The sequence below is a fragment of the Triturus cristatus genome, chromosome 8, assembly GCF_964204655.1.
Source record: "Triturus cristatus chromosome 8, aTriCri1.1, whole genome shotgun sequence".
NCBI classification, from domain to species: Eukaryota; Metazoa; Chordata; class Amphibia; order Caudata; family Salamandridae; genus Triturus; species Triturus cristatus.
The window spans coordinates 1,549,388,064-1,549,401,892 of record NC_140591.1 but is presented as its reverse complement, the minus strand read 5'-3'; the positions used below and the strand labels follow the sequence as shown (position 1 = coordinate 1,549,401,892).

At 46.3% G+C, this 13,829-nt stretch overlaps 1 protein-coding gene across 1 annotated transcript in view; it reads left to right on the top strand.

The window, feature by feature from the left end:
- The window catches only part of LOC146806111 (extracellular calcium-sensing receptor-like), a 119,759-nt gene that overhangs the window by 25,158 nt on the left and 80,772 nt on the right, over positions 1-13,829 (top strand). Inside the window, exon 3 of the mRNA XM_085623862.1 lies at positions 2,708-2,999. Coding sequence (XP_085479988.1) covers positions 2,708-2,999 — 292 coding nt within the window. The remainder of the gene's footprint in view (positions 1-2,707; positions 3,000-13,829) is intronic.

The following is a 13,829-nucleotide window of genomic DNA, read 5'->3' as shown; positions in this document are numbered from 1 at the left end:
AATATTTCTGGAAGTTGGTATCTATAAACTCTGAAAAAAGGTTTGCTCTAAACTGAGAAGAAAAAAACGTTTATTTCCCATTGATGTGCATATCAATCCAAGGGATAAACATGGATGTTCACATACTTAAATGCTTTTTCACAACTCCAGCCACACTTCTCCATTCGTAGATATGCACCCATGGAGTCTTCATTGCCTCCGCATTGGCGAATGGGATCTTGGCGCTCACTACCTGGGGATGTCTGACAGTGTCCTCCCCGCACTCTGCCTACACTCTAAGAAAGGATCTTCCCCAAGGACAACTGTCAGTAACTGAGACCCTCCACTCCCAACGAGAGATGTCCCCATCAGGAGCCCACACTGGGAGCCTCCAGGAAAAGAGAGCGCTTCGTGTCCACCACACAGCCGCCCTGATGACGCATCAATGGACCTGGACTCCTCACCACCTTACATTTCACCTGAAAATGCCACGTCTCATTGGAAAGTTCTCGCTCCCCTTCTCAGTATTCCGCTGGGTCCTGACTGGCATCCAATCAGCAGGCACACATACCGAGCAGCCCAATGGTACACCTACGCATTCATTCACCAACATACACTCTACATTGAAAGAACTGCATGCACTCAATTCCAAAATCTGCAGAGCTTTAAGAGAAAATTCCAATGGCCGCAGTTACCACAGGAGATGACACCTCCCTGGAAACACCGATACCGTGGGTTTCAGTCTCGGCTGCTGTGGCTTTAGCCCTCCAGTCTTGTAATGGCTCCGGGAGAGCCTGTGGGAGTGAGGGCTGCAGAGGCGAGGTCACTTATCAAGGATCATTGGATAGTTCTGTGTCAGCTATCAGACAGAGGTGCCCAGGGTAGGTATTGTTAATGCGGAGGGTGGAGAAAAGTCGTCAGTGAGGTCTCTGCTGTGGCTGGGGGGCGGGGGGGGGGGGCTATAGAGCAGGTATGAGAGGCGAGAGAGAAGGGACAGGCGAATTTATGGACGATGACTAAGTTGCCGTCAGATTTGTGTACCTTTTTTTATGACTCTGCAGCCTTCTTTTGAGAGTTCTTCGAATATGAACAATGATCTGCTGTTGGAGCGGTTTACATTGATGAAATAGGCACCCAGATTATCCATTAAATGCTGTCTGTGCTGAATGTAATCCATGCTCAGAAGCAGGACAGTTGTTGAGGATTGTGAGAGTCCAAATGCTTTTACTGTGACACACATACAACTATCCTCCAAACTTGAGCAAAATGAAGAAACTGCTTCAACGATTTACATTTAAATGCTTAAGGGTGCACATTTGAAAAACCCGGTTTTATAGCATCAGTTATATAAAAATGTATTCGAAAGTTTTTGTTGCAAAATCTCACTTGTTGTATACCATTTACAGAATTAATACTTTTTCTTAAAACAATTCTTTTATTCGTCTTTGCAAGTATCATTAATAAAAGAAAACTGGCCAATTTTTTAATTTCACCCAAATTATATCTGAAAATGAATCTTACCACGGACATTTCTCAATAAATCAACATGAGCTTGGACACCTCCTTATCTTTAAAAAAAAAAAGTAATTTTAAAGGGACAAAGCTCAGTGTCTGTTTCTGGTATTGCTGTTGTCTTAACACAGTGTTAGACTCTCTGCTATCTGAATTTCAAAATAAAGGTTGGTATGATACAGTAACTTTTCAAAGAGTAAACTGTTTCTTTCTAATTATTTTACCATGTTTGTGAAAAAAACTGTATATGACCGTCTTGGCATATGTTGCAATAATTTATGGCACTTATTTACCAGCGTGCATGTGCAACATTGCTTTAAATCTATTTGCTGTGACCGCTGTCTTTTGAAACACTGAACAGGAGATATTATTTAGTAAGCAACAGACTAGGCGGGTGGGCAGCCTCCCTTCTTTCTCAAGGAGATGGAACAAGGGTCAAGAATCTTGTCGATCAAATGAAGGAGCCGCTAGATAACTGATTTAAAAGTAAACACTAAACCAGGCTTCTCCAACGAGTAGCTCGTGGGCTACCAGTAGTCTCCAGCTAACTGTAAGTAGCTCCCCCTTGAGCAGCCCAGCCTAATAAATTAGACGCTTTTGCTTGGTTGAATTAATATATATATATACCTTACTTGAAAATGTGTATTTGAGACAATATGTGTACTTTAGAACTCATAAGCGAATGTTTGGAGAAAATGGTTGAATTTCTGAAATGTATTTAAAGCTGATATTTGAGGGAAAAATCAATTAGTGATGGAGAGAATTATTACTAACATTATTACTGTGATGCTCGGGGCATTGCAGCACTGGCTGAATTATATTACCCATGTAAAGGCATTCCAAATTGGCAAAGTATTTTTTAAATTATTGCTGATAAGCCTCCAGATGCACGGAGGTGATCACTGCTGGTAATGGTGCATAGGGTAGCCATTGTCTGATGCTGTCACTACTACAACACCAATACTAGTTGCTCTTGATTATTTTCATTGAACAAAAGCAGCTCTTGTTACAGAAAACGTTGGAGACCCCTGCACCAGACAGTCCCTTAAAATGTTCACCGATTAGATTAAGACACAAATCATTTATGTGGTTGGTTGGATGGTTTGCCATTTTTGTGTTTGGAGGGGTGCATTAAACTGTAAATTAATGGTATTCTTGTATGCATTCCTTGGAAAAGTACTGATGCTAATTGTGTCCTCTTGTCTGTGTGCTTTAGATTTCAGGTGAGGTCGTACAGGGAGGTGCTGGTGGCGGTGTTTGCTGTAGAGGAGATCAACCACAACCCCACTTTATTACCGAACATGACCCTGGGTTTACGGATACACGACTCTTGCCAATCAGAAGCCATTGCAGTCGCCAGCACGTTGTCTCTCTTATCTGGAGTAAAAGAGCTGCTGCCAAACTTCCATTGCCAGTCCACGCCGATATTAACAGGGGCGGTGGGTGAAGTCTATGAACTGACCATAAGACTCATTGCCGACATACTGGGAGTGTACAGAGTCCCACAGGTAAAACCAGTGCTGCGGAGTATGATATCAGTGAAAGTGATGGGTGAGCAGAGCCGCAAATGGAGAAAAAATCACTCCCGGGTCCCCTAAATTGTGTGTTATATCGTGGCAGCAGAAAGGGGGTGAAGACACGTGTAGCAACGTCAGGATGAGGCTTGAAGTCTGACAGTCAATTTATACATTTTTTTAAAGTGGCCTCATAGAAATTGCAACAAGGGCAAACGGGATAGTAAATAGGCACCACACAAGTTTCTTATAGGGCTAAGCCACCTGCTACAGTTTTGGTTACCAAGCTAGTTCCTGGGTATAATAGCAGTAGGATGACTATCGTGGTTGATGCACTTGCTGAAGAGATCGTCTGTGTGGTCTAGTCATAGGGCTGACTCTTCACAGAGGTTTAATGAACCTGCTGCAAAGCATAGTGTGGAACACGCAGGTCACAGGTGTGCATCTTATGTAGATAGTTTTGTGTGTTTCTACTTGTGCCACAGAGATCTTTGTGTAATCCTCAGGTCACAATTTATAATTCTTTGTAATATAACTTAGGGGCTGATTACGATGGCGGGTATCGGAAACAGGACTGTCGGACATGCTGTTGGCGGTCCCATAAGAGGCATTGCAATGCGACCACCACCACGGCGGTTGCAATGCCTATGTTTTGCATTGCGGTGGGTGCTGCTGGCTGCAGCACTCGCTTCAGTGCAAGGAGGGACACCTGACATATTCCTGCACTACATGGCAGGTACCATGTGGTGCCCGCTGCATGATGCAGGTATATATTCTGACCCCCAGTGCCCACACCTTAGGGCCAGAGGGAAAGGGGGCCTGCTAGGGGCCCCCAAAGTCTCTTTCCGCCTGCCTGTTCATGGCGGGTTAACCACCATGAATAGGCGGGCAGAAATGGACACCATAATCCCTACGGTGGTGCCTGGTAGGCACCGCCACCGTTGTAGGGATATGGTTCCCTTCCGAGGAGCCCATCAGAACTGTGGCGGTCAGTCTTTCTGACCGCCAACAAAAGGCCCGCCATTGTAATATGGCAGGTGTGAAACCTGCTTACGGTGGTGGTGAGACCGCCACCAACAGGCTGTCGGTGGCGGTCCCACCACCATCGTAATCAGGCCCTTAGTGAGCTTGGTGAGTTACGAACCGGCAACAAAGAACTGCATGCAAACTGCACAGCAGAAATTTTGTTTACAACCATATTCTTTCTTACCCAGCATTCTATTATTGAAAGGCTGCAAAAAAGCGTTCCTTACCGTAATAATAAACACTTAAAAGTAAGTGATACAGAAGTGTTTATTAGTAATAATTACTCACCTGGACAGATACATCTAACATTCTCACAGTGCATGCATATTACTTTTATATCAACCTTGGTAATGTAAAAAGCAATAAAAACCTGGTTCAAAATCATTGTTTATCTTTTGAGCACTTGTGAAGTGATAAGGTGAGTGTCATTTTTCCACGATTGCATTGGCATCAAGGTGCTAAGCTCTAGCTAGCTCCCAGCCAGGATGAGACTTGGATAAAGGTGGTGCTGATGGCCCTTTAATTGGGGAATTTATGTTGGGCCCAGGTGGAACTGAAAATAAGAGCTATTCCTCAGAACCGGCAGGCTCTGAACACAAAGCATGCAAAGTGCAGGCGCCAGTGAATGTGCTACCTGTCTCCAAAGCGTAGAAAGACACATTCAGCACATTTAGGTAGTCAGATCCTAGATCCAGCACAAAGAATATCGGCCCTTATCCTGCCTGCGCTGTGTGTTTGAAACACAGGAGAACCAGAGAGAACAAGCATTGGTAAAGCCAATAGGTCTCGCCAATGGGCGAGCTATTGGCTTTGGCAATCGGTTTGGTGGTGATTGGGTGGGGGTAGGGGTGGTGAACGGGAGAGCAGGTGGATGGTTAACAGGACTGGTAAAAAAAGAGTTATGATGCAACCAGCGCTGGCTGCTTCATAGCGCTTTTTAGGTCGAGCCTAGCGGCAGCGCACATGCGCTGCTTGCTCTGCGAGACTGCTGTAGTAGAGTATGGGAGAGAAGCCGCACCAACTCTCCGCCCATATTTTTCATTGGCTCGTTTCATTGTATTTCATAAATGCTGCCTTAGGATTCGTTAATAGACTTATTAGTCCCTCCTTAGTACAGCCTTGTCTTCATTTGTAACCTCCTATGGCTACTGGCCCCTTTCCTTCGTTTGTTACACGGGACCTGGTATTTAGTCTGTAAGCACTATTTACTTTATTGAGTTTCTCTTACTGCAGACATAACATGCGCTGATCAGCTGAAACCTCTTGTGTTTTTTTAAGCAGCACGGCAGCCCCGTATCACGGGCGCCCACTTTCAATCACTTTAACCCGGCATTATCTCATGTCTGTTTCAACCCCCCTCCAAGTAAAATGGATTTAGAAATGATTAGCGAATTAGGTCATGTGAATTCCAGGTAGAACATAATTGCGTGCTAATGGGCTGAAGCTGACAACAGCACATCTGTGTTACATGTCGTCTGCACTAAGGCACCTGACGGGTTGTTTTCAAAAGTCAGTTTTATTAACAAAAATAAAACCACCACCAATACCACCAATACAACCACCACCAATACCACCACCACCATCAATACCACCACCTCCACCACCACCAATACCACCACCACCAATACCACCACCACCAACACCACCAATACCACCACCACCAATACCACCACCGCCTTCACCACCAATACCACTACCACCACCAAAACCACCACCACCAATACCACCACCACCAATACCACCACCTCCAATCCAATACCACCACCACGCAATACCAATTCCACTGCCAATACCACCACCACCAATACCACCACCATCAATACCACCACCTCCAACACCACCAATACCACCACCAGTACCACCACCTATACCAATACCACCACCACCAATACCACCATCACATTACCACCACCACCACCACCACCACCATAGTGATGACATTATGCAAGGCCACACTGCACGCTCAAATCACGGAAAGGTCAGGAAATAGCCCCCACCGTCACTCCCGCTCTTCCTCCTAAGCTGCAACAGTGTAATCACAGAGCAAAAGGTGTTGGAATGCTTTGTTAGTGTTTATAGCTTGGATCATATGTAACTCTCACTTCACACTTCATGTCTGTGTATTTTACAACACTTACACATCTTCTTCACTACACTATTTATCACTACTTTGAAGACACCGCAGGCAGGTCTCTTCCTCTGTTATTTACAATCCAACAAGCGGTCGAGAAGGCCCTTTATTGCAATGCAATAGGTCTCTCATTTGCGAGAGTTTAAGCTGTTAGTATTGTAAATGACAAAACATAAATAAAAGGCATTGTCATTTACAATGCAAATAGCTCAAACTCGCGTGAATGTGAGACCTATTGCTTGTTTTCTATTTTGTCTACTGGGGAGTGTGGGGTAGAGAAAACAGGGACAGGGGTACGAGCGGAGAGAAGAAAGCAGATGACAGAGTCTGCCACAAAAGATGCCCTTTGCCGAGTGGCTCAGTCTCGGCCCTGGCTCAACATCCTGTGACTCTAGGCAAATCATGTAATCTTCCCATGCCTACATAAAATGAATGTGTAATTGTATTTGTATGTATGTAGCACTTACTACACCTGACGAGGTACTGAAATACTTTACAACCAAATGAACAATAAAAAGGCTTTAGCCAACGTTAAATGAAAAGAACACTCTTTAGTTTAAATCCAAAAACAAAGTTACTTACTGCATACTTACTGCCCCCCCCCCCCATCCCAATGATGTTGTGTCCCCACCGTTAGAAGAATTAGATAGGCACGCTTGCTTCAAGAGCCCTCCTCCTGTGCTGCTAAACTCTTCATAACACCCTGTAATACGGTATAAATCTCTTTGGATTGCAACTTTCAAACTATTGTAGTTCTGGCCAAAATTCCCAATATTAAGATACTAACGCTAATAACACGTGATTACAGTTGAGTACAGTAACTTTCTTTTTCACCATGAGCCGCGTGCTTTAAGGTAAATAAAGCGAATGCCTTCTGCCACCACTCTTGGAAAAGGCCGAGCGCTAATTAGCGCGCGCCGCCATTATGGCGGTCGGACCGGTCCCCGGGGGAAAGGAGGAGGTGGGAGCACTCCCACCTCCCCATTACGCGTCCAATAGGGGCGTCTCAGAGGGGCGTGAACCGGAAGCACTTTAGTGCTTCCGGTTCACGCGGGCATCCAGCATGGGGGTCTGGCTGGTTTAGACCGGCCGGGCCCGTGCTCCCCACCCCTTAAAAGGGGGTGTGGGGAGCAGAACAGTCTCTTGTTCTGCTCTCCCCACGGGCGCAGCACCCGGGCCACCAGCGGCCCGTAATGTATTTTCTCTTTCTTTTTTCTGCAGGTTTCTCTGCGAGCGGCATGTGTCCCGGGTTCGAGAGCGTCAACGGAGGAAGCGATCCAGTGTCGTGGTGTGATTTCGCCGATCGTGTTGCGAGCTGACCGTATGAGGATCGGCGGTGCTGCGGGACTGACCGAGTTGAAGAAAGACAGAATTTTGAGCAGGTTGGGTGTAAAGATGAGACTGCTCACCAGGCAGGCTTGTGGTCAATGATTTATTGACAGTTCAGTACGATCCATAACACAGCACCAACACTTCTTCCGTTGCTCTCTCTCCCTCTGGAATGAATCTGCATCTTCCGATGCATCACTCCATTCCATGACATGTAGAGCATTCTAACCACAGATCACAACATTGGGTGCACTGGGGTTGGAGCGATCAGCTTTTGTGTCTCGCCGGCAGGGTCAGGGAGCCGACGAGATCCCATTCGTTCTGGGGGAAGTGCAAAATTCGGCACAGAATCCATAGGTGAAGTTATCTCTATTGGATGCCATGTGAGTGAGTACTCTGTACGTTTAGGCGGGGATCGGTATCTGGGGTCCTTTCGGAATTATGTCGGTGCGGTTGTAGCAATCGGACACAGCCTTCCTCAGAGTTTGGCGGTAGCCGAGAAACGTTGCTTGCGCTCGGTGCTGTAATATTGTATTTCGTGGAATTTGTGCTCAGGACTGGGTTTTCTCTCCACACTTTGTTCATGCAGGAATTTGGTTAGAGAAGATGATATGATTGTACAGCCTTCAGCTGCCAGTGGAAAAAATGGCACACAAGGCGCCGCCCATGGGTTTCTATTAATCAGTAAGTGGTCCTTTTTGGTACAGTGAGAACAAGCTTCTATGGACATTATGATGCCTATATTAACGGAGACATGCACATGTCTGTGCCTTCCACGCGACCAGTGAATCACCTGTTATTCCATAACCGTGTGTCATTCTCTGTTTCTTCATTTTCATTTTACGTATCAATTGGGAAGCTTGCTTGCATCTGACATGATCCGTCCTTCACTATCTGATAGACCATTGCTTGAGGTCACAAAAAATCATACCAATTGTTTTTACGGGTTCTTCAAGTCGCTGCCTTTGTCTCAGAGAGGCTAGTGTCTGAGTGTTGCTCGATTTGTGGGCATGGCTTCCTGTACGCCTGTTGGTTATTAGTGGTTATAGTGGTATTCGGAGCATTCAAACGCTAAGCCTTGTTGTCTTTGTAAGTGTCCCCTGATTGCAGTAGACTCTGCGCACGTCTCATCTCATACTAGTCCCAGAATGCCCCAAATTGCGTAAAAAAATAAAATCAGGGAGCAAGGCGGAGCAGCAATAGTCCGCAGTCCTTCACGAAATGTAACTCCCTACGCACGGCTGTACATCGAGAGGTCCTTTCGAGCAGCCTCTTACGAGTTACCCGCTTGACCTAGTAATTATTCTGGGGGGCGTCCCGGGGGGCCCGTCACGCGTTTGATAACAGAATCAGGCCACTTTTGTTAGCAATGTACTGATGCCATTTCTGGTACTGCGGTGTGATTGCTCTCCTGAAATTTGTAGTATACAGTTCTAGGGGGGGCCACTGCGAGGAAACACATTGCACATTTTTCGGGCGGTTAAGTATCGGATTGCATTAGGGTCCTTGCCTGAAACTCCGCATGTTTTTCAGGGAGATGTTATCAAATTTTATATTTACTTTGAACATTTATGTAAGTGTTTGGCACAAATTCCTTTTGACGCGACCAAGGTTACAAAGGTGCATGATATGCCTGCCTGGGATTGTCAATAAGCTAATCATGTTCGCTTATGTCATGCGCGGTGCCTGTACAAAATGCTCTTGTGTCTTGTACAGTTTTTGTAATCTATGTCAAACCCTAAAGGCGATTACACTTTGTAATTTGCAGTTTAGCGACTTTACAATTCGCGTGGGGATGTCAGAGGGAGTAGGGGAGTTTAGAGCCGCCGCTTGGTTAGGGTGGTGTGGAAGTCACATTTACGTCCTCTCCATGCCTTCTCCTCATGTAAGAGGGACGGTCAGTTATTACAGGAGCAAACGGTGAATGGGTTGTGGGAAGGGAATAGATAACTGATAGCGTGCACGGAGCAGCTGTGCCTTGTGCGGTCGGCCCACAGATTTGTAATATACGCGACTGCTCACATTTTTTAAGTTACGCGCACGGCAGCGGTATGGCGCGTCTCTCCTAAGGGAAACATGTTTCTTGCTGGCCTGGGGTGTTTTATCGGGAACCATGTTGCTCCACCAGCCATTGCAAGTTTGAGCAATCAGCCTCTCTTACAGCGATTATGCGCTGTGTGGGATCTTGTAACGCACAACTACCCACCCCTCACCGACCAGTAATGCGGGAAGTCCTTCTTTAGGGGTAATGCCGTTGGGGACCGGTGAAGGATAGTTCTTTGGGTGGGATGAATTAACCGCACCCCCCCCCCCCAAAGGGGTGCATAGTCATCGCTATTGAGGACATTGTTTACAAAATATTTCAGCTAAACGATGCTCACATATAAGTATGGATGACATTCGTGACAGCAGTGTGCTCCGCACGCACCTGAGGCTGCCTTTGTAGCGCATAACATGAGTACGCAACTATTCCCTTTAATGAGAGCATATTGGAGTCATCCATTTACCATCACGTTAGCGCGCTACCTTGTGGTGAGGCAGACTATACAGCGGTTTATAAAAACACGCATGGCTGGTTGTTTGGACACCCATGTCACGCCCAATGATACAGGCCAGAGTGGGTGGTCAGTGAATTTTTTGTGTAACACTCGGTGGGAGTGCTTTTGAAATAAGAAATTTATCAACAAGCAAGAAGGTCAGGCTGTTAACAGTCTAACAGTGGTTGGGCAGGGAACATACAGTGATATTGTTGCCCACCGCATACACCACCTCTTTTTAGATATTGTTGAATCTATGCAGAACACATATCAGATAAAGTTATAAAAGTTTCTTTTAGATCAAAATCAGTACGTCATATAAAAGAAACGGGAGGGGTCGCAGCAGCTGAGTTGAGTTGGGCCTGGGGGGCTTAAGGGACTAATGTGTCCACTTTAGGGGCCTGTGTTTGACCTCAGGGGCCCAGGTTCAAATCTCGGTGGGTTCATTCTGCCTTTATCCTTCTGAGTTGATAAACTGAATACCATTGAGTTGGGTAACAATAAACATCTGTGATTTCAGCGCCAAGTTGCCCTCTGGTGAATGTGAGCTCTGCAAAACTGTACAGGAAGCAAATGAATAATACTGTGCGTAAAAGGTACTTCTCTACACCACAGTGCCTCACTATCTGTGTTTTCAATGTAAAGCAACATCATGGGCAGAGGCAAGAGGCCTTTAGATTCAGGGGCACTACTAAGCAGTGCCGATGGGGCATATGCTCTCTATCTGATGGCAGGGATTGGTTTACCATGGGTGGCATATGGGACCTACTGGCAAAACCCTTAGAGAAGTGCAGAGTGTGTGCCAGGCGCCCTCATTGAAAATCACATGCAATGTTCCCTATGTAAGCTATGCTAAGCAAGAATTGAAGTCCGATTTCAATGTTCTTCAAGTAAAAGCAACTGGTGCTATACTAGGCGCTCTTAATGATAATATGATTTTCAAAGTGCCTCACGTAATGCAATTGGCGCTATGCAGGCTTTGCTAAGCGGTCGGAGTTGAAAGTCAGATTTCAATGTTTGCCAGGTAAATACAACTGGTGCTATGCTAGGCGCTCTTAATTAGTAATATGGTTTTTCAAGGTTCCTTCCCTCAATGCAAATGGCGCGATGCTAGGCGCTCTCATTGAAAGTCACATGCAATGTACCTTATGTAATGGAACTGAGGCTATGCTAAGTAGTCAGAATTGAAAGTCTGACGCCAAGGTGGTGTTTTAAAAGCCCTGCTTCAGGTCAGCCAGCAAAGTGTGTATATATACAGTATATTACCCATTATTCTTGTAGTTCCACAAGCAAAGCCTTGCAAATGCGAACATATCCCGGCTTGTTCAAGCATGGAGACAGCCTGGTTAGCTCGCCCCAATAACGGAATGGTAGAAGCATGACTGCTTACTATGGGCAGTACATCAAGGCATTTCAAACCGGGGCGATGTCACGTCAATATATTACAAATCTTTGGAGGTCAGTCTCGGGAGGCGCCTGCCTGGGTGGTCATTTACATACATTATCAGTACTTATGATGTCACTACATCCCAGGCCTCATAGTAACACCTTCGAGAGTGCCATAAGCAAGCGGGTGCTGTTACAAAGATGTTACAAATATGAATATGAATTAGGAGTCTGTTAAATAGCATCAATGCACCCACCACAGGTACACGTATGCATTGGAAGCTGGTTATGTCACCCTAGAGCTCTGCGCCTGTGTGCTGGTACACGTATGCTAGTTAGGCTTGTGGATTGTCACACAGTACCTATGCACCCTTTGTGCTCATATACTTATGATGAGTTATGTATTGTATCAAGCAAAATATCGGCACCCTTGTGCCTGAACGCTGAGGCATTGGGAAGTCAGTGTCTCACGGTATCTATGCACCCTTTGTGCTTGTGCAATCAAGAGTTACATGCCTGGGGTTCGTCACCCCCTTTGTGCTCGTGCACTTCTACTATTAATGTATTGTGCCACACAGTGCCTCAGTGCCCTGGTGCTCGAACACTTATGCAATGGATGTCCATGCTTGTATCACGGTACCTCTGCTTGGGCACATTCCTGCATTAGATGCCCAGGTCGTATCATACAATACCTATGCACCCTGTGTTTTTACACGTTTTCGCACTAGATACTATGGGGTAGTCGATGGGCCTGGCATGCAAACCGCATCTTTTACCCAAAGGCGAGGAGCAATAACCATCTGTGTTTTATGTTCCTTTATGTATAGTGGATCCATGAGGGTCACACCTGGGAGGTGACCCACACCGCAATGACGGAGAGCTGTCAGGGCCACTTCTACTACGTGGCGATGGGTCAAGCCTCACTATCTTCCAGTTCAAGAGTTTCGCCATCCACGACGCCGGGTTGGATTCGGTTGACTTGTTGTAGCACATCCGTTCTGTTCGTATGAATTGCAAGTTATCTTGTGACTCAGGGAGAAGTTTGCATCAGTACACTGGTGCATAGTATCAGGCTCAGTAGTGTACGTTTTAGCCGGTCAGTAGAGCAATACACTGACGGATGTTCTATTTTCATGTTTGCATGCAGTTTCACGAGGTCAATGGGGGGTAAGTTGGGAACGAGAATAGAGTTAGCACGTTGGTTTCTGTTTCACGCGAATGGCAAGCTTCTTTACCCTGTGACTCAGGGAGAAGTTTACATCAGTGCACTGGTACATAGTATCAGGCACAGTAGTGTAAGTTTTAGCCTGGCAGAAGGGCAATACACGGACGGATGTTCTATTTTCATGTTTGCATACAGTTTCACGAGGTCATGTGGCGTAAGTTGGGAACAGGAATGGAGTTAGCCCATTGGTTCTGTTTCACGTAAATGGCAAGCTTCTTTACCCTGTGACTCAGGGAGAAGTTTGCTTCAGTGCACTGGTACATGGTATCATGCACAGTAGTGTACATTTATAGCCTGTCAGCAGGGCAGTACACTGACGGATGCGCTCATTTTATGTTTGCTTGCAGTTTCCCGAGGCCATGTTGCGTAATGTGGGAACGAGAGTATAGTTACATGGGCATGCACCTAGGGGGTAACGACCCGGCTCGCCTGGGGCGAAGGGTTGTGGTTGAGTCTCGGGGCAGGCGAGTTACAGGGCATGACCTTCCTAGTGGGCTGAGGGGGAGGACAGATAGTCAGGCAACTATGCTGTCCTGTGGCGGTAAGGTCATGATTGGTAAGCATAGTCTTCGGTCCTTAGTGGTCAGAACCATGTAACTCCAGGGGCAGTGACAGCCGGTAGGTAGGCTGTCGGGGTGCGGGGCCGGGGGAGTCATTCTTTCCAGTGGGCCTGTGGCCACCCCCGCACGCGCATGCTCATCAGGGCGCAAGTATGCAGAATTTCTGCAGCCCCCGTTATGGAGTTTAAGGCACAGGTTGCAGTGGAGGGCCCGGGGGAAAATATCCGTCCGATAAGCTGTACCCCCTGCGCAAGCCAACTCCGGCGAAGTAATTTCACGTAGCTTGCTAGTTTGCTGGGATCTGGAGGCTGCCAGTCATTGACCGTGCCGTAGGCTCTAGAGGAGGCACGCAGAAAGTGAATATATGCATTGTTAGATTTACGATAGGAGTGTCGGGTGTACTAGAAGTTAAGGATAGCCATGTGACATCATCTGTCTAACAACGTATTTGGCCTTTCTGCGTAATTGTGCATAATTTTAATAAATAATGTTTTTTAATTTTGCAATAAATACGGCCGGGGGGGGGTTACTTCCCCCTAATCCAAAGAAATCCAAAAATTGGTGTGGTCTCAATACTTGCCTTGTAGGAGGGAGGGAGACCTCATCGCTGTGGGTACCAAAGGTAAAGAG